Source organism: Saimiri boliviensis, chromosome 21 (genome assembly GCF_048565385.1).
Source record: "Saimiri boliviensis isolate mSaiBol1 chromosome 21, mSaiBol1.pri, whole genome shotgun sequence".
NCBI classification, from domain to species: Eukaryota; Metazoa; Chordata; class Mammalia; order Primates; family Cebidae; genus Saimiri; species Saimiri boliviensis.
The window spans coordinates 11,571,586-11,591,555 of NC_133469.1; the positions used below are offsets into that span (position 1 = coordinate 11,571,586).

The 19,970-nt window shown below is 37.9% G+C and overlaps 1 protein-coding gene across 2 annotated transcripts in view; it reads left to right on the top strand.

Annotated features, from left to right (window-relative positions):
* Window positions 1-1,533: 1,533 nt before the first annotated feature.
* ENTHD1 (ENTH domain containing 1) overlaps window positions 1,534-19,970 on the top strand; it is a 121,725-nt gene continuing 103,288 nt past the window's right edge. The window contains exons 1-2 of one of the 2 annotated variants that reach the window (XR_012515479.1): window positions 11,753-11,856; window positions 14,324-14,441. Coding sequence is in view for 1 of the 2 variants with exons in the window: in XM_010343431.2 (XP_010341733.1) it covers window positions 1,534-1,882 (349 nt within the window). In the remaining variant the exon portion in view is untranslated. Of the gene's footprint in view, window positions 1,883-11,752; window positions 11,857-14,323; window positions 14,442-19,970 lie in introns of those variants that run through there. The other variant, XM_010343431.2, reaches the window with a different exon arrangement.

The following is a 19,970-nucleotide window of genomic DNA, read 5'->3' on the forward strand; positions in this document are numbered from 1 at the left end:
AACTAAAAATAGCAAACACATTTGTTACGGATTTTAACATTTTTTCTTTTCTGTGTGTGCAGTTTCTCTAGTTAAAGTCTGATTATAGATCATCTAGGTTTCATTTGGTCTGGAGGCTCGTCAGGGCTTGAAATCAATTTGGTACACTGTCTCGGCAGCCAGCAGCGGTGAATCACTAGGGAAATTACAAACTAACTGACCCTCCTTAATGCAAAATAATGAAAAAGAGCAAGGGAATGGTTTCCTATAAACTGAATTGATCATTCACAAGCATTGTGTCAAGTTTTGTGGCTGCATATGCCTTGTAAGTTTTAGTATATGGGCCTCTCTGTGGGTCCTTGTTTTGAGATCTGATAGATACATACTTATCACTGCAGGATTTAGAGAAATCTTCACATTATTTGAGTCTTACTATTGACACTGTTTAATCCTAAACTCATTCTTCTTTTTCCAAAGGTGAATAAAGAAAGCAATCTAACCTTTCTGTCTAATTTACTAGGCTTATCTGGACTGAAATAGTGCTTTTAGGGTACCATGAGTTAGCGTGGAGTCCACTGACATGCAGCTGTTTGTCTTCATAACTGACCCCCCTTTCTTTTAGGTTAGCAAGAAAGCAGACTATATATCTGTCTCTCAGGACTTGTGGTTCTAAAAGAATACAATCATAGGGTCAGTGGGTGGTTCTAAGACTCAATTTTACCCCCATTTTAATTACTCTCAGAACATAATATTTTTATACATGACAATATATCTTAAGAGATGCCTGAAATTCTAGCACTTCAGGAGGCTGAAGTAGGCGGATCACTTGAGGCCAGGAATTTTTGACTAGCCTGTGCAACATACTGGGACCCTCATCTCTACAGAATATTTTGAAATTAGCAAGGCATGGTGATACACACCTTTAGTTTCAGCTGCTTGAGAAGCTGAAGCAGGAGAATTGCATGAACCTAGGAGTTCGAGGCTGCAGTGAGCTATGATTATACCACTGCACTTCAGCCTGGGAAACAGAGCAATACCCTGTCTCTGGAAAAAAGAAAAAAGACATCAGAGTGCAAGCTCTATTTTTAAAATGTTGACTTGTCTATTGTCCATGTAATGCTTTATAGCCATTAGATTTCTGGCCAAAGAGGTTGAATGATATTTTCCATAGGAACTTTTAGGACTTGAAAGACAACCTATATATCTTTAAATAATGTAGGCCAATCTTTCATGAGGGATTTTCCCATACCTATCCTAGGAACAGTTATATGGTACCTCAATTCCGGATGCTGTAAGTGAGGGGCTGATTTAGAATTGAAACCTAGATTTTCAGACTGATTTGGTCCTCTACAGACTTAAAAAGAAGTTTAACTTAAATTTTTTTGTGCTTTCATTGCAGGAAATCGATGCTTTATCAACATAGAGATTAACTATTGGTATTTGGGAGTACCAGAACTGGGGACCAATTACCTGTCAAGCGTTTTATAAACCAGTGACATAAACCGCTCTTCCATTGTTTTCATCCTCCATCTCACCTTGGAACTTGTATTACTTATGGCATTCAGGAGGCAAGTGAAAAACTTTGTGAAAAATTACTCCGATGCTGAAATAAAAGTCAGGGAAGCAACTTCTAACGACCCTTGGGGTCCCTCTAGTTCTCTGATGTTAGATATCAGTGACTTGACTTTCAACACAATTTCTCTCTCAGAGATTATGAATATGCTATGGCACAGACTCAATGACCATGGGAAGAACTGGCGCCATGTGTATAAATCCCTTACGCTAATGGATTATCTCATCAAGAATGGATCAAAGAAAGTTATTCAGCATTGCAGAGAGGGGTTCTGTAACCTTCAAACACTGAAAGATTTTCAGCACATAGATGAAGCTGGAAAAGACCAAGGTAACAGTTAAAGAAGTTTATACAAGCTGGGTGTGGTGGTGCGCACCTGTAATCCTGCCACTTGGAAGGCTGAGGTGGGAGGATCACATGAGCCCAGGAGTTTGGTGCTGTAGTGTGCAACGATTGCACCTGTGAATAGTCACTGGAACAGCCTGGGCAACATAGCGAGACCCTGATCTCTAAAGCTAAAAAAAAAAAAAAAAAAAGGAGTTTATACCATGTGCCAATAAAAATTAGGAGTTTGGGGGATCATTTTATACCAGGAGGTGGGGAAGAGTTGTACTTAAATGTACTAGCTATCTTTCCTCTGGGACAGTTACAGTTTCCAATTTAATCCTCTGTATTGAGTCATCAGTGCCTTAGAGAACAATACCTTTTTTTTTTTAAAGGAAAAAAAAAAGCGAACACACTTAGGTTTCTGATAAAATGATACCTCATAGAAAATGAATAAAGTGAATAAAATAGGAGGCATGGCAATTTGGTGTAATAATGTCACTGTAATTCATAATTATAATTAAACTGGAATTTAGTCATAAATTAAGGAAGTATTTCCACATGCTGAAATCTTCAAAGACTATCTAGATGGAAGCAGTTACGTGAATACAAAAATTTAGATCATAAAGTAATTCTTTTGGGGGTGGAAGAGGAGGTGCAGTAGGGAAGGGATAGAATCCTGAGATGATTCAGTGGTGCCTGATATTCTACAGTGGCAAAAGGATCAGCGCTTCCTCTCCAGCTACTGTAAAATTGTAATTTGTGTTTAAAGTGAATAGTCTTATGAATCATGATAAGAGGATAAAATTCAGAGAATTCTCTCTGGGAAGCATGCATTTTAAAAATAGACCCTTTTTTTTAGGGCAGTTTTAGGTTTACGGAAAAATTATGCAGAAAATGATTCAGAGTTCCCATATACCCTTCCCCACTCACACACGATTTCTCCTAATAACATGTTGCATTAGTGTGGTCCATTTGTTAGGATTTATTAACAAATGTTGATACATTATTATTAGCAAAAGTTCATACTTTACATTAGGATTCACTCTTTGCATTCTACAGTTCTATGGGTTTTAGAAAATGCAAGGTCTCCTGTGTCCACCATTCCACTATCATACAGAATAGTTTCACTGCCCTAAAAATGTTCTGGGCCCCACCTATTTATCCTTCTCCCCTTCCCTTGAGTCCCTGACAACCACAAGTCTTTTCGTAATCTCTATAATTTTGCCTTTTAAGATGTCATAGAGTTGGAATCTTGAAGTATGTAGCTTTTTCAGACTGGTTTCAATATGCATTTAAGATTCCTCCATGTCCTTTAATAGCTTGAGAGCTTACTACTTTTTCTTTCTTTCTTTTTTTTTTTTTTTTAAAAAAAACCTTATTGAGATATAATTCACATACTGCAGAATTCACCCATTTAAGGTATGCAGTTGTATACCGTAAATGGATTTTGGTATATTACAGTATAATTTTAAAAATTGTGATTGTAACATAAAATCTGCCCTTGTAAAAAGTGTACAATTCAGTTGCATTAATTACATTCCCGTTGTGCAGCCATCACCCCAAACAGAAACCCTGTAACCATTAAGCAAAATCTCCCATTCCCATCCCAGCAGGTCCCTATCTGTCTCTCTAAATTTTCCTGTTCTAAGTATCTCATGTAAGTGGAATCATACAGTATTTGTTCTTTTGCATCTGGCTTATTTCACTTACCGTAATGTCCTCAGGGTTGTCATGTTATAGGATGTATCATATCTTTATTCCTTCTGTGGCTGAAGAAAATTATATTGTATGTACATTACACATTTTAAAAAAATTACTCCTCTGTTGATGGACTCTTGGGTTGTTTCTTTTAGCTACTGTGAATAGTGTTGTACTGAACATGGAAGGATAAGTATCAATTCAAATTCTGGCTTTCAGTGTGTTTGGGCTAGGGCCAGGCACTGTGGCTCACACCTGTAATCCCAGCACTTTGGGAGGTGGAAGCAGGTGGATCACTTGAGGCCAGGAGCTGAAGACCAGCCTGGCCAACATGGTGAAACCCCATCTTTACTAAAAATGCCAAAAATTAGCCAGGTATGGTGGCACGTGCTTGTAATCCCGGCTACCTGGGAGGCTAAGGCACAAGAATTGCTTGAACCTGGGAGGTGGAGGCTGCAATGAGCCAAGATCGCACCACTGCACTCCAGCCTAGTTAACAGAGTGAAGTTCTGTCTCAAAAAAAAAAAAAAAAAAAGAAGATGGCTAGAATTTTGATGGGCTTGCCTTGAATATATGGATCAACTTGGGGAATACTGCCATTTTAACAATACTGATTTCTCCAATCTTTGTACATAGGATATCTTTCTTTTTATTTAGATCATTTTTCATTTCTTTCAGCAATGCTGTGTAGTTTTCAGTGTACGAGTCTTGAATTTAAGGTATTTTTCAATTTTAAAAATTATTTTCTCATTAATTTCAGAAGTTCTTGCATTTCTGAAAGTTACTTCTAAGTATTTTATTCTTTTTGAAGCTCTAGTAAATGGAATTGTTTTCTTAATTTTTATTTTCAGATTGTTCATCGCTGGTGTATAGAAATATACCTGATGAACTGATTTTTCTATATTGATCTTATATCTTGCTGCTTTGCTGAACTAGTTTATTAGCTGTAATAGTTTTTTTTTTTTTTCTGGCAGATTTCTCAGGATTTACTGTATACTAGATCCTGTCATATACAAAGAGTTTCACTTCTTCCTCTCCAATCTAGATTCCTTGGCTAGAAAGAAGTGTTGAGGGCAGACATCCTGTCTTGTTCCTGCTCTTAGGAGGAAAGCTTCCTGTCACCAAGTATGATAGCTGTGGGATTTTTCATAGATGCTGTTTACCAGGTTGAGGAAGTTCTCTTCTATTTCTAGTTGTTGAGTGTTTTTATCATGTAAGAAAGTTGTCTTTTTATGCACTTACACCTTTTATATGTACAAGATAAGGTATAGATGGATATATTTAAATTGACTGTAATAAAGATCTTTCAAATTCCCTAACAGTTCATCTTAGCACCAAAAAAGTAAGTACAAGTACACTATGCTAGACTTTATGAATACTCTTGATGATTTGTTACTACCGAGAGAGCAAGAAAATGCAAGTTAGAACTGGAATGTCAGCAGAAGCATAGTGCATTCATTTGTTGATTATAGAAGATACATTAGCAGTTGATTAATAACATTGGTACACATTATTTATTAATAAAAATTAATGAAAATGATTCCATTAGAGAAAAATATTACCTATTTATTTTTTACATATTTCTATTTGTGTATTGTCTTTCTTTCTTTCTTTTGAGAAGGAGTCTTGCTCTGTCACTAGGCTGGAGTGCAATAGCATGATCTTGGCTCACTGCAATCTTTGCCTCTGGGGTTCAAGAGATTCTTCTGCCTTAGCCTCCCAAGTAGCTGGGATCACAGGCACCTGTCACTGTGCTCGGCTAATTTTTGTATTTTTAGTAGAGATGGGGTTTCACCATCTTGGCCAGGCTGGTCTTGAACTCCTGACCTCATGATCCACCTGCCCCAGCCTCCCAAAGTGCTCCCAGATGTGAGCCACTGTGCCTGGCCCTCTATGTGTATTTTCTAATAATGTGATATATTAGAAGAGTAGCTCTTGGCATAATTTAAGTTGTACTTAAATAAATGTGCATTTATTGAGGATACATGCATGCACAAAAATTTGCTACTGCTGGGGTGGGCAGTCAAAATAGTTTGCAAATCACTGGCTCTCAGGATAAGGTCAGGCCACTTCACATATTTCCAATCTACTTTTCTGCTCTTATTTCCTTAGTCTTCAATGTAGCACATTGCATTAACAATCATTCCTAATATGTTGTTTGCTTACACATTTCTGTGCTTAAAGGTTTATCTTTTCCCTTGGAATATTCTTTTATTGCTGTCCATGTTTTCAACTCCTACTTAGTCTCCAAATCCTAGCTCAGCATCCTTTTCCCCTGTATCCCCATCTACTCTTTCCCTCATTGGGCAGAATGAATTGCTATAGTACTTTCTTCATAATATCAAAGTGGTACTTTTTATGGTATATTTTATCGACTTTATATGTCTCATTTTAACTAGATTGTGAAGGCATGTACCGTATATTAACCATCCTTTCACCATCAGGCCTGCACATAGTAGACAGTAAATTTTTATCAAATGGAAGTCATAAAAAAAAAAAAAACGAAGAGAGAAAAACTGCTTGATAAAAATGATTTTGTTGACTTGGAGAAGAAAGAGGCAGTATCAAGTCTGTACTGAGAAATGAATGAAGGGGAAATTATTTGGTCCAAGTAATCTATATCTGGAGCCTGCCTAGTTACAGGTTATCAAGAGAGATGAAGACAAGGAAGATAGTATAAAGGATTCCCTGTTTAATAAATGGTGTTAGGAAAACTGGCTAGCCATGTGCAGAAAGCAGAAACTGGACCCCTTCCTGACACCTTACACTAAAATTAACTCCAGAGGGATTAAAGACTTAAACATAAGACCTAACACCATAAAAACCCTAGAAGAAAATCTAGGCAAAACCATTCAGGACATAGGCGTAGGCAAGGACTTCATGACTAAAACACCAAAAGCATTGGCAGCAAAAGCCAAAATAGACAAATGGAACCTAATTAAACTCCAGAGCTTCTGCACAGCAAGAGAAACAATCATTAGAGTGAATCAGCAACCAACAGAATGGGAAAAAATTTTTGAAATCTACCCATCTGACAAAGGGCTAATATCCAGAATCTACAAAGAACTAAAACAGATTTACAAGAAAAAAACAAGCCCATTCAAAAGTGGGCAAAGGATATGAACAGACACTTTACAAAAGAAGATATATATGAGGCCAACAAACATATGAAAAAATGCTCATCATCACTGGTCATTAGAGAAATGCAAATCAAAACTACATTGAGATCCCATCTCATGCCAGTTAGAGTGGCGATCATTAAAAAATCTGGAGACAACAGATGCTGGAGAGGATGTGGAGAAATAGGAACACTTTTACACTGTTGGTGGGAGTGTAAATTAGTTCAACCATTATTAAAGACAGTGTGGCAATTCCTCAAGGACCTAGAAATAGAAATTCCATTTGACCCAAGAATCCCATTACTGGGTATATACCCGAAGGACTACAGGTGCACAGCATCACGCCCAGCTCATTAAAAAAATTTTTTTTTGTGGAGGCAGAGTCTCACCACATTGCCCAGGCAGGTCTTGAATTTGTGGTCTCAAGTGATCCTCCTGCCTTGGCTTCCCAGTGTTGGGATTATAGGCGTGAGCCATTGTGTCCAGCCTCGTTTCCTTTTAGCCGTTAATAGTAGTCTGCTGTTGTGATGAATCACAGTATATTTATCCGTTCACCTGCTGAACATCATCTTGATTGCTTCCAAGTTTAGGCAATTACAAATAAACAACTGTATGAAGTTTTCTTTGTGGACAATAATTTTCAACTCCTTTGAGTAAATACCAAGGAACATGATTTACTCAATTATAAGGTAAGAGTGTTTAGTTTTATAAGAAACTGCCAAACTGTCTTTTAAAGTGGCAGCCCCATTTTGCATTCCCACCAGCAAGAATGCGAGTTCCTGATGCTCTACACCCTCATCAGCATTTGGTGTTGTCAGTGTTCTGGATTTTGGCCGTCCTAGTAGGTGTATATGTAGTATCTCTCATTGTTACTTTAGTTTGCATTTCCCTGATGACATATGATGTGGAGGATCTTTCATATGCTTACTTGCCATCTGTATATCTTCTTTAATGAGGTGTCTGTTAAGGTTTTAGGCCCATTTTTAAGTCAGGTTGTTTTTATTATTGAGTTTTAAGAATTCTATATTTCAGAGAACACTTCTTTGTCTCGTGTGTGTGTGTGTGTGTGTGTGTGGTTTTTTTTTTGGCAAATATTTTCTCCCAGTCTGTGGCTCATCTTTTTATTTTCTTGACTGTGTCTTTTGCAGATCAAAAATTTCAGTTTTAATGAATAACACTATACTGCCTCATGGGTAGTGCTTGTACCTTGAAATAATAAAATAATTTTGATTTCTTCTTCCTGTCCCTTGTATCGTTGCTGTTACTTATTTTGCTTATATGTAAGCATATGTATATAAGCATGTGTAACCAAATACATTGTTGCTATTGTTTTATTAATAAATAAGTTTTTATTTTACCTTCATTTATTCCTTTTCTGATGTAGTTTATCTCTTTATGCAGATCTGAGTTTCTGAACTGTATCATTTTCCTTTTCTCTGAAGAATTTCTTTGAAAAATGTTTACAAGGTTAGTTACTGGCAACAAATTCCCTCAATTTTTGGCTAAAAAGTCTTTATTTCTGCTTCACTTTTTTGGTTTTAGTTGCTGAGAAGTTGAACGTAATTCTTATTTTTGTTCCTGTATAGTTAAGGTGGTTTTTTCCCCTGGTTTCTTTAAGGAGTATTTTTAAAACAACAACAACAACAACAAAAACAAAACAAAACCCATTTTCATGTGTCTTGCTTGTTGTTCTCTGAGCTTCCTTGATCTGTGGTTAGTGTATAACATCAATTTGGGAAAATTCTCAGTGATTGTTGCTTCAAGAATTTCTCCTGTTCCTGTGCCTCTCTTCTCCTTCATTAATTTCCATTACATATGTGTCACGCCTTTTATAGTTGTCCCATAGTTCTTGGATATTCTGTTTTTGTTGTTGTTGTCATTCAGGTTTTCCCTTTGCTTTTGAAATTTGATGGCTTCTTTTGAGATGTCCTCCAGCTCAAAGATTCTTTCCTCAGCTGCTTCCTTTCCTTTCCAAGAAAGCCTGCCAAAGGCATTCTTCATTTCTGTTACAGAATTTTTGATCACCAGCATTTCTTTTTGATTCTTTCTTAGAATTTGTATCTCTGTGCTTACATTGCCCATCTGTGCTGCGTGCTGTCCACTTTATCCATTAGAGCCCTTACATCTTAATCATAGTTGTTTGAAATTCCTAGTATAATAATTCAAATACCTCTGTCCTGTCTGCACCTCGTTTTGTTGCTTGTTCTGTCTCCTCAAACTGCGATTTTTGCCTCTTAGTATGTCTTATAATTTTTTCTTGATAGCTGGGCATGAGGTACAGTAAGAGGATCTCAGGTAGATAAGCCTTTAGTGATGTGGCAGTGAGGTGTGGGGGCAGAGGAAGCATTCTGTAGTCCTGTGAATAGTCTACGCCCGTGAGCCTGTGCTGTGGACCACGATCCTCACATGCACTTCCCAGTGTTATCCTTTCCTGTCTCTCACCTTACTATTAAAATTTTTCATGGAGATGAACTCTCTATGCCCTTCTGGGGGACAAGACAGCTAGCGTGGATTTGAGCTGGGTATTTCCCTTCTTCCAGGTCAGTTAGGCTGTGATAATACCCCATCAGGTTAGGCTTTGGTTAACTGGCTTCTCCTAAGGGCAGAACTTGTTAAGAACTGAATGCCCTGGAAAATTCCGAATGGTTCCTTTGCTAGAAGCACCAGGGGATTTTTCTCTAGTATTTACTGGGAGAACTTGGTCAAGCTCCTTGAGGTAAAACAAAAGTTGGGGAGGCCCTGATGACTTCCTCTGGAGTTTTGAGCTCTCAGTTATAGTTCAGGCTTCCTGACCTCAGCATTTGTTTCCTTGGGGGTTTGTGCTTGTGGGTTTCTGCTCCAGCAAGCCATGATTCTCTGTACTGTATTCACCTGTTAGTCTCAATCTGGGGCTCACTGGTTTGCCCTGTGACTACACCTCTCTGACGGATCTAAGAAGAGTTGTTGATTTTTCTGTATGTTCAGGTTTTTACTGGTTAGGATGGAGTGGTGGTTCCAGCTCTTTACATTTTGGATCAGAAGTCAGGTTTATCCTTTTTTTTTTTTTCTTTTAAATCTGTTTCTAAGTTATTTAGGTCAAGGATCGTACAAGAAATATGTACCATGTACTCTTTATTGTGGCTCTTCTGGCTTAAAAAATCCTTCACTTAAGTCTAACTAATTTGAAGGTCTGGGGTAAACAGCTGGAAACAGTTGGCAAGGCTGGATCAGTCTCTTTTATGTAATGGGTTAAGGCCCATTACAGTTTAGACTCAACCTTGCAAGAGTGGGTACGGTAGTTACCGCACGTGATTCACGGTTCTCAAGTGATGGTCCTGAATCTCATTAACATTCTCAGGTGGTTTAATGTTCTCTCTTTTATAACTACAATGTCTGTATACCTCTATCACAGCCCATTTATGTACACATCTTTATCCCTTGCAAAACTCTGAATTTTTCAAGGGCAAGAGCAATGTTCCTAGCACTTAGTACCTTGCCTGGGGGTAGGATTACTCAATACATATTTGATGAATGAATGATTAATACCTTGATATTCTTATACCTTTAGCAAATTGAAAGCAATTGACTTTTTTTTAGAAAGATAAAAAATAGAAATGTCAGAGTTGACTAATATAAAAATTTCCCTTTCTGCACTACAAATTACTTTTAAAAAGTTTTATGCTAACTATTTTATTGAAATATAATTTATATATTATGAAATACATAAATCTTAAGTATACAGTGGGATGAATTTTGATGAGTGAAACCATTAGCCGTAGCACAATAAAAAAACATTTTCATCACCTCATCCAGTTCCTTCATCCCCCACTTTCTAGTCAGTCTTCCCTTCTCTCCAGAGGCAAGTACTTTTTGAATTTCTTTAACTGTATAGATTTGTTGCATTTGTTCTTAAAATTTATATAAATAGAAGCATACCATATGTATTCTTCAGTTTCTGGCTTCTCTCAGCATAATGTTTCTGAGATTCGTCTGTATTGTTGGGTATACCAGTAATATAATTTCTTTTTAATGCTGAGTTGTATTCCATTATATGCATATACCACAGTTTATCCATCTTTTGTTGATGGATATTTGGGATGCTTATAGTTTTGAGTTATTGTGAATAAAACTCTTATGAACATTCTTGTGCAGTAGGCCTTCAGTTCTCTTTGCTATATACTGAGGAGTGGAATTTCTGGGTTGTAGAAACCATTAAACATGACTAGAAACCAAAGTTTTCTTCAGTGATTTCACCATGAATACTATATATGAGAGTTTGTTGTTCATATCCTTACCAACATTTAGGAATGTTATTATTTTCGATTTAGCCATTTTGATGGGAGTATAATGTTGTTTCAATTTGGTTTTAATTTGCATGTCCCTGAAAAATTGTTGAGTGTCTTTTCATATGATTTTTGCCCATGTGGACATGTTTGCCTGCTCAAATATTACCTGAGCAAATATTTTGCCTATTTAAAATTTTTATTATTGATTTCTTGGAATTCTTTATATGTTTTGGATATGAGTCCTTTGTCAGACGTATCACAGATATTTTCTGCTGTCCTATAAGCTACAGAAGTTGTGTAGCTCGTCTTTCCCATTTTCTCATGTTGTCTTTTGCTGAGTAGAAGTTTGTCATTTTGGATGTGAGGGCAAGCTGGCTGGCTAGGTGGGAGTCCTTTTCCTCCCTCACTGCTGTGTGTGTGTCCTTCCTCAAGTTGGATTTTTGGTCAAAGAGGATGATCATTGCTGACAGAAGAGGATTTTTCTTTGGTCGAGAGCATAGGAGTAGCTGTGCCCCTTTTTTAGGACCTCCAAACAAGCTCTCAAGATCTATTTGTAGGATAATGGGGGGTTAAAAAAAAGTTTAAAGTTTGTAATTTTGATGAAGTTCAATTTATGGTTTTCTTTTATGGTGATATGATTTGGCTGTCTTTCCACTCATATCTCATCTTGAATTCCCACATGTTGTGGGAGGTACCCTGTGGGAGGAACTGAATCATTGGGGCAAGTCTTTCTGGTGCTGTTCTCATAGTGAATAAGTCTCACGAGATCTGGTGGTTTTATAAGGAGAAGTTTCCCTGCACAAGCTCTCTTTGCCTGCTGCCATTCATATAAGATGCGACTTGCTCCTCCTTGCCTTCTGCCATGATTGTGAGGCCTCCCCAGCCATGTGGAACTGTAAGTACGTTAAACCTCTTTTTTTGGTAAATTGCCCAGTTTTGGGTATGTTTTTATCAGCAGTGTGAAAGTGGACTAATACATATGGTTAATGCCTTTTGTACCTCGCCAGAGAAACTTGCCTATCCCAAGTTATCCTATGTTTTCTTCTAGATATTTTATAGTTTCAACTAGGTCTGTGATCCATCTAGAATTAGCTTTTCTGTATATTGTGAGATAGAGGTAGAGTTCATTCTTATCTGTATGGTATCCAATTGTTTTAGAATTGTTAGATTTTAATAATAAAGCATTTCCATATACATGATCTTGTTTGAACTCCTTAAAGCATCTTATGAAAAAAGAATAGTATGTATTATCTCTCTTACAGAGACATGGAGGCAAAGTTTGGAGAGATTAAGTTATTTAGATAAGGTTGCATATCCAATTTATGGCTGAACACAATTAGAACTCATCAGGATTAGATGTTATTTAGACATATGCTATTGTTATACTAAACAGCCTCTCCTAGTTGAGTCTTAAAAATATCCTAATGGGGTTTCACTGAACTACTAGAGTGAACTTAATTAAAATTATCTGAAAAATATCTAATAAAATATGAACATTTAAAAATATCAGATTATTTATTTACACAAATTACAGTATTCTTTGAAAGCCACTTCAGATTCTAGGAAATGTGAGCATTATAGATTTATGTGTTATTTTATTCTCAATCAGTTAAGTCATGAAACTGCAATTAATTTTATTTAAATAGGCTATTTCATATACACATACAGAAATTTAATTAAAGGTATAGTTTTAAAAAGAGGGCCACATTTTAAAGAGACAGCTTTCAATGTTATTATTAAAAGTTATGTTAGGCTGAGTGTGGTGGCTCACACCTGTAATCCTAGCACTGTGAGAGGATTTCTGGAGGCCAGGAGTTCAAACCAGCCTGGGCAACGTAGTGAGACCCTGTCTCTACGTTTAAAAAATAAAAAGAAAAGAAAATTAGCTAGGCATGGCTAGTAGGAATGCTGAGGCAGGAAGATTGCTTGAGCCCAGGAGTTTGAGGTTGTAGTGAGCTATGATTGTGCCAGTGCACTCTATTCCATCAAAAAAAAAAAAAAAAAGTTATTTTACTGGACGTAGCATTCATTGGTGACATTCCTGCCATTTTAGCTTTTAATTTTCATTATCAGTCACCGAACTTAGGAATTAGGTGCTTCACATTTATACTAATGGCTGATTTCTGTATAGGCTGCCTCTCCCATTGTATCCTCCAACACACAGGGATGTGCTCATACCAGTCGCCTACCTATTTGCTCACCAGATTTTGAATATCTTGGACTAAGAACTAAGCCTTTAAGCCATAGTTAACATATAAATTCAAATATGAAAGGCAAATACTCTGGAAGACATTTGTATTTACACTAGGTTGTAAATTATTAAGTTTTTTTGGGGTGGGAGAGGTTGTTTTTTAAGGTTAGATTCTCATAGAAACAGAGAAAACATCAAGTATTTGGCCTCTGAAAAGGTTTAGACAAAGCGGGAACCCTAGGAGCAGAGGAAAAAGCAATGTCTGAGGTCGCCCTTTCCAAGGCAACTGTAATGAATTGAAGAAAGCCGAGACATCTGGAAAGAATACATTCAGGAAAAAGAAAATAGTAGAAAACTTTAAAAAATTACTCTAGATGTTCATTAGCCATGTCAAGGCTATAAAGCCAAATAACTAAAATTTGGGGGCATTAATACATTTACAGAAGGGACTGGATTTGGGGTATATGAGGCAGACAGTTCCTAGTAGTGTGATGCAGGGGCCAAGCATTATAGGAAACAATCTAGCTTAAAAGTGGATCAGACTTAATTTTTAGATTAATGTCAGACATCTTGAGTCAAAATTTTCTAATCGGAGAAACCACCTAATATATGATGGTGGATTAATGAATGAATGCAATTTGGATGGGCTCACTGTTGGTGGGTTAATTAACACAGGATTCTGAGTTCATTTATAGCTTAAGTGAGCACATGTAATTTCCTGTAACAAATATTTTTGAGGAACAAATAGTTTTCTTTTTTTTTTTTTTTTTTTTTTGAGACGGAGTTTCGCTCTTGTTACCCAGGCTGGAGTGCAATGGCGCGATCTCGGCTCACCGCAACCTCCGCCTCCTGGGTTCAGGCAATTCTCCTGCCTCAGCCTCCTGAGTAGCTGGGATTACAGGCACGCGCCACCATGCCCAGCTAATTTTTAGTATTTTTAGTAGAGACGGGGTTTCACCATGTTGACCAGGATGGTCTCGATCTCTTGACCTCGTGATCCACCCGCCTCGGCGTCCCAAAGTGCTGGGATTACAGGCTTGAGCCACCGCGCCCGGCACAAATAGTTTTCTTTAACAAACAAATGTTATAGGCTTTAGGTCATCATAAGCATTGTTGTTAGAAGTTATAGCATTGTGAGTTTATTTTATTTATTTATTTATTTATTTTTAAGACGGGGTTTCACCATGTTTGTACGGCTGGTCTTGAACTCCCAACCTCAGGTGATCCGCCTGCCTTGGCCTCCAAAGTGCTTGGATTACAGGTGTGAGTAACCACGCCCAGCCGGCATTGTGAGTTTAAACCAAAAACTTTTATTTAAAATAGTGGAATATTTAGCCTTGTGTTCCTTTTCAACAAATGTAATCCTGTTGGTAATCATGATAGCAAGAAGAAAAGCATGAATTCTTTTAAGCTTAAATGTGACCTTTAACCAGCTGGCTAGTCTTCCCACAGAGCTCTTTATTTATTGTACTCACATGGATGACAAAACACAGTAAACAAAAAAGGAAAAGCAACCAGTTTAGCCCTTTCAATGCTGCATCAACAGAAATCTTTTCTTGTAAGGTTCTCATCAAATGAAATAGCTTATAAGTATATGCTAAGGTCAGTCAAAGAAATTAAAGCCAATCTCCGTTTTCTAGTTTATTAGCTTTATGACTTCGAGAAAGTTATTTCATCACCCTAAACCTTACTTCTCTCTTTGGTAAAATGAACTTAACTCTGAGGGTGGTTGTGAGGATACGTCTGAGAGTTAGACATGTAGTAAGTTATCCATCAATATTAGCTAATATTATTAGTTCTTGATAGATTTTAACTTTCATTAATTTCCTAGAACAGATATTCATGTTCAAATAAAGCTCCATTAAGATACTCACTAGGAAGGTCTTTATTTATTTATTTTAGAAGATGGGATCTCACTCCATTTCTGCTGTTGGAATGTAATGGTACGATCACAGCTCACTGCAGTCTGCAACTTTTGGGCTCAAGTTTTCTCCTGCCTCAGCCTCCTGAATAGCAGGGACTACAAGTGTTTGCCACCATAACTAGCTAATTTATTTTCCTTCCTTCCTTTTCCCCTCCCTCCCTTCCCTCCTTCCTTTCAAGGGGTCTCTGTATGTTGCCCAGGTTGGTTTCAAACTCCTGGCCTCAAGTGATCCTTCCACCTCAGCCTCCCGAAGTGTTGGAATTGTAGACATGAGCCAGTAGAAACGGAGGTCTTTTCTACTGTCCTGTAGAGTTAAGTGGTCACCCTCTGCTTGTCCCTAGCATCTTGTCCACGTATACATTGTAGCCCTGTCACACTGCTGTAATTATTGATTCACGTGTCAGCCTCCCTCAGCTAGGTTTGGAGGGATGAGGATACTTTGTATCTCAGTTTCTTCTCTTTCTGCGGTGGAGGTGGGGAATCAGCATTTGCTGACAATGGCTGATGGGTTGACTGAATGACAAGTATGCTATTGTAAATCCAAAGAAGGAATTCGTAGCTTTAATATTTTATCTTTATCCTAAATATTCTATTTTTCTGCATTGTTTCTGGTGTAGATTTATTTTTATCTTACTTGGTCTTTGGAGATCATTTTTGATGTGAACAGTTATGTCTTTTCTGTAAAATTCTCAGCTCTTGTCTCAGAGTGTTGCTTTTTTACTCTTAACTTAGTTATCTTTTGAAAGTTTCTCTAGATGAATATTGGGGTCTACAATCTATTCTTTATACCTTTTAATTAATCTTTTAAATCTTGTTGCCTCCCTGTGCTGTATTTTGGGAGAATTCCTTAGTACTGTTCTCCAGTTGGCTGGACGTGGTGGCTCATGCCTCTAATCCCAGCACTTTGGGAGGCCGAGGCAGGCAGATCTCTTGAGGCCAGGAGTTGCAGAGCAGCCTGGCCAACATGGCAAAAATACTAAACATATAAAAATTAGCTGGGCCTGGTGGTGTATAATCCCAGCCACTCAGGAGGCTGAGGCAGGAGAATGGCTTGAATCCAGGAAGCGGAGGTTGCAGTGAACTGAGATTGTGCCGTTGCACTCCGGCCTAGGTGGCAGACTGAGACTCTATCTCGAAAATAAATAAATACTGTTTTCCAATTCCCAAATCTGTCTTCAGCTGTTCTAGTCTGGTTTTTATCTTGGATGTTGACTTTTTAAAGAAATCTCAATGATGGTAGTTTTCATTTCTAGGATTTTTAATTGATTCTTTTCATATCCATCTGTTCTTGTTTCATATCTGCCTTTGTTTTGTTTCATATCCCTTGTTGGCAAGATGAGTCATGTATTAATCTCTTTATTTAAAAATCTTTGTTAGAGGGTTTTAAAATCATAGAATATCGATTCTGTAGAGGATCTTACAGAAATATTGATTTCATTTGACATGAATTTATATTTTGATTGCTGATATTTATTTATTTATTTTACAATTTCAACTTTTATTTTAGATTCAGAGGGTACATGTGCAGGTTTGTTACCTGGATACACTGCGTGATGCTGAGGTTTGGGGTATGATTGATCCCATCACCCATGTACTAAGTGTAGTACTCAGTAGTTCGTTTTTCAACCCTTGCCTCCCTTCTCTCCTCCCACTTGCAGTAGTCCCATTTCTGCTGTTGTCATCTTTATGTCTAGGGGTGAATAGTGCAGTCTATTGTGAATAGTGCTGCAGTGGACATAACAAGTGCATGTGTATTTTTGGAAGAATGATGTATTCTCTTTTGGATGTATACCCAGTAATGAGATTGCTGGGTTGAATCCAGTTCTCAGTCCTTTGAGAAATCTCCAAACTGCTTTCCACCAGGGCTGACCAAATTAAATTCCCACCAGTAGTATACAAGTGTTCCCTTTTCTCCACAGCCTCACCAGCATCTGTTGTTTTTTTGGCTTTTTGATAACAGCCAATCTGACTGGTGTGAGGTAGTATCTCATTGTGGTTTTGCTTTGCATTTCTCTGATGATTAGTGATGTGGAACATTTTTTTCTGTATGTTTTCTGGCCACTTGTATGTCTTTTAAGAAGTGACTGTTCATGTCTTTTGCCCATTTTTCAGTTGGGTTTTTGCTTTTTGCTTGTTGAATTGTTTAAGTTATAATTCTGAAGATCAGACCTCTTTCAGATGCATAGTTTGTGAATATTTTCTCCCGTTCTATAGGTTGTCTCTTTACACTGATAGTTTCTTTTGTTGTGCAGACACTCTTTAGTTGAATTAGGTTCCACTTGTCAATTTTTTGTTTTTATTGCAGTTACTTTTGAGGACTCAGTCATAAATTCTTTCCCAAGTTCAATGTCCAGAATGGTGTTTTCTGGGTTTTCTTCTAGGATTCTTATAGTTTGAGGTCTTACATAGATTGCTGATTTCACTGGCTGATTTTCTTAGCATTAGATTTTTAATGTATGTGTTGTAGAATTTTAGTTTTTAGGTCATTTTGAGTGGGAGGTTTTCCCCCCACAACCACTCATGTTCATTTTTTTCCTTTGTTTTTTTCATAAAATAAAGGTTTTTCAGTTCCCTCTACCCAGGTCTCCTAAACTCCCTCCTGCACATGCCTTATAAAGGTGGCTTGAGACACATGCCCTGTGGTAATACTAGAATGTCCTAGACCCAGGGACTGAGCAAGCAGGAGGCTTAGTTTAGTTCCAAGTATTAAGACTGCATGTGTATCCTCCTGCTTTTAGACCCACAGCTACAACTAAGTTATATCCCAGGAAGCAGTTGATGGCTGTTTTTTTTCTCTTCCTTTTCTTACTAGCTTTCTCTCACAAACACTGCCCACATAACATTAAAGAGTGAAATCAGCTGTGGTTCCCTAACACCTGAGGAGCTGAACTCTGGGATGCCAGATCAAGCAGCCCTTGGCTTTAGCCTTCCTCACTGCTTTTTCATTTCTCTTATATTTCTGCCTCATGGGGGAGGGGGAGTTACCTTGTTTTTGATTTTGGCAGTGTCATTGCTGTGTATTTGGAGCAGAATAGGGGGATACTTTGAAGTATGAATTTACTGTGCCAACTTGACTGGAGGGTTTTTTTTTTGTTTTTTTTTTCGAGATGGAGTTTCACTCTTGTCACTCAGGCTGGAGTGCAGTAGTGCAATCTCAGCTCACTGCAATTGACTGGAGGTTTTTTAACCTGGAAACTTGATCAGATATTTTAGATATTTCTCCCCTCCCTCCTTACTCCTACCCTATTCCCTGAAGGCATTGTGGAGGGTAGATTGAAAGGGAAACTAAAACTACCTAAGTAGTTTAGGACACCAAGGGTAACAGATGATCAAGGTCTGAACCAAGGTGAAGAGGAGAGAATGGATTTGGAAGATAATTAGTGGGTATAGTCAATAGCCATGGATAACTGAATTTGGGAGGTATATGTTCATATTTTTAACTTAGAATGGAGATAAAAGTCACAGAGAAAGGAATATGGGAAGAAGAGTAGATTTTGGTTTGCTATGGGTCAGGAATAGAGACAGGAGTTTGAAGATTTTTATGATTGTTTAAAGCCTAGTACCTGTTTTACTAAAGATCTTGTGATACATATTTTTCCTAGTTATGCATCTCAGTATCCCAGATCTTTGAATTTGCCATATTTCCAAATCTCTTTACACGATGTTCAGCTTTAAACATACATATAGATTTCTCCCCAGCATTTGGGAAACTTTTTCTCGGCATATTCATTCATTTCACAAACTTATTCTTAAGTGCCTCTTAAACAAACAAGCATAGACTGGCCTTCATGGATGTCAGTTTAGTGGAAGGAAAAGACAGTTACCAAATGGGCAATTACAAACTGTGGAAATGCTGTAAAAGACAAGGGTAAGATGCTGTGAGAGTGTATGAAAGCAGGGCCTGGCCAAGTCAGAGGCCCACGTCTATGCGTAGGGCACACTGGGAGGGGGTGTTCACTGTCGGTGGAAGGCTTTCCGGAAGAAATTGTAGCTGTTCCCTGTCTGGCACACCCTGTCCTGAGCAGCCTGCAAAGTTGGCTGCTTCTGCTGTTCAAGACTCAGCCATATTAACTCCGCTGAAAGACTTTCCATGACTGCACCCAAAATTAATGTCTAGCCATCTAGCATAGCACTCTTCTTTATTTCCTTTAGAGTACTGATTTTTGTCTGAAATTATTTTGTTGATGATTATTGGCTGTTTCAACCAGCTACAGTGTAAGTGTCACAAGTGCAGGAACCTTGTGTCTTTTTTTTTGTTTGTTTTTTTGACTTGCACCACCATTGCTTAGAATACTTCCTGAAACTTAAATGTTCCAGAAATGACTGACTGTATAAATGAATTTCTTTGGATCTTGATTTCTTGCATAATTGCTCTAATAATTTCATCGCCTTGTCCTTTTCGTTTGTTTGGGAGGACTCCTCAAGTTGGCTGTCTATTTATTGATTTTTATATCACCTGCATCCTATCCTCACTCTCCTGTCATGCTCTAATTGAGTTTGCCAATTGTAGCATCACACCCTATGGCCATGGTGATGAGCATGTGACTGTTTCAGACTGAGCCAGTTGGAGTCCTTCTTATACTCCAAATTTGAAGGAAGGAAGAAGGAGACTTCGCAGGTGGCAGTGTGAATCTAGAGTTACTGGTGGCCATAACCACCTTCAGATAAAAGAGCCAATGTGCAAGAAGAGAAAATGCAGGCATTTCCTAGAGAAGCAGAGATGGCAGGGGGAAAGCTCTGTGCCCGAGGCTCAGCTGCAACCCCTGTTTACTTTTGCCTTACCCAGTTCAAATGGAGTTTCTGTCACTTAGCCAAAAGATTCCCAATTAAAACTGTACCTCATCCAGGCCAGGTGCAGTGACTTACACTTGTAATCCCAGCATAGGAGGCCAAG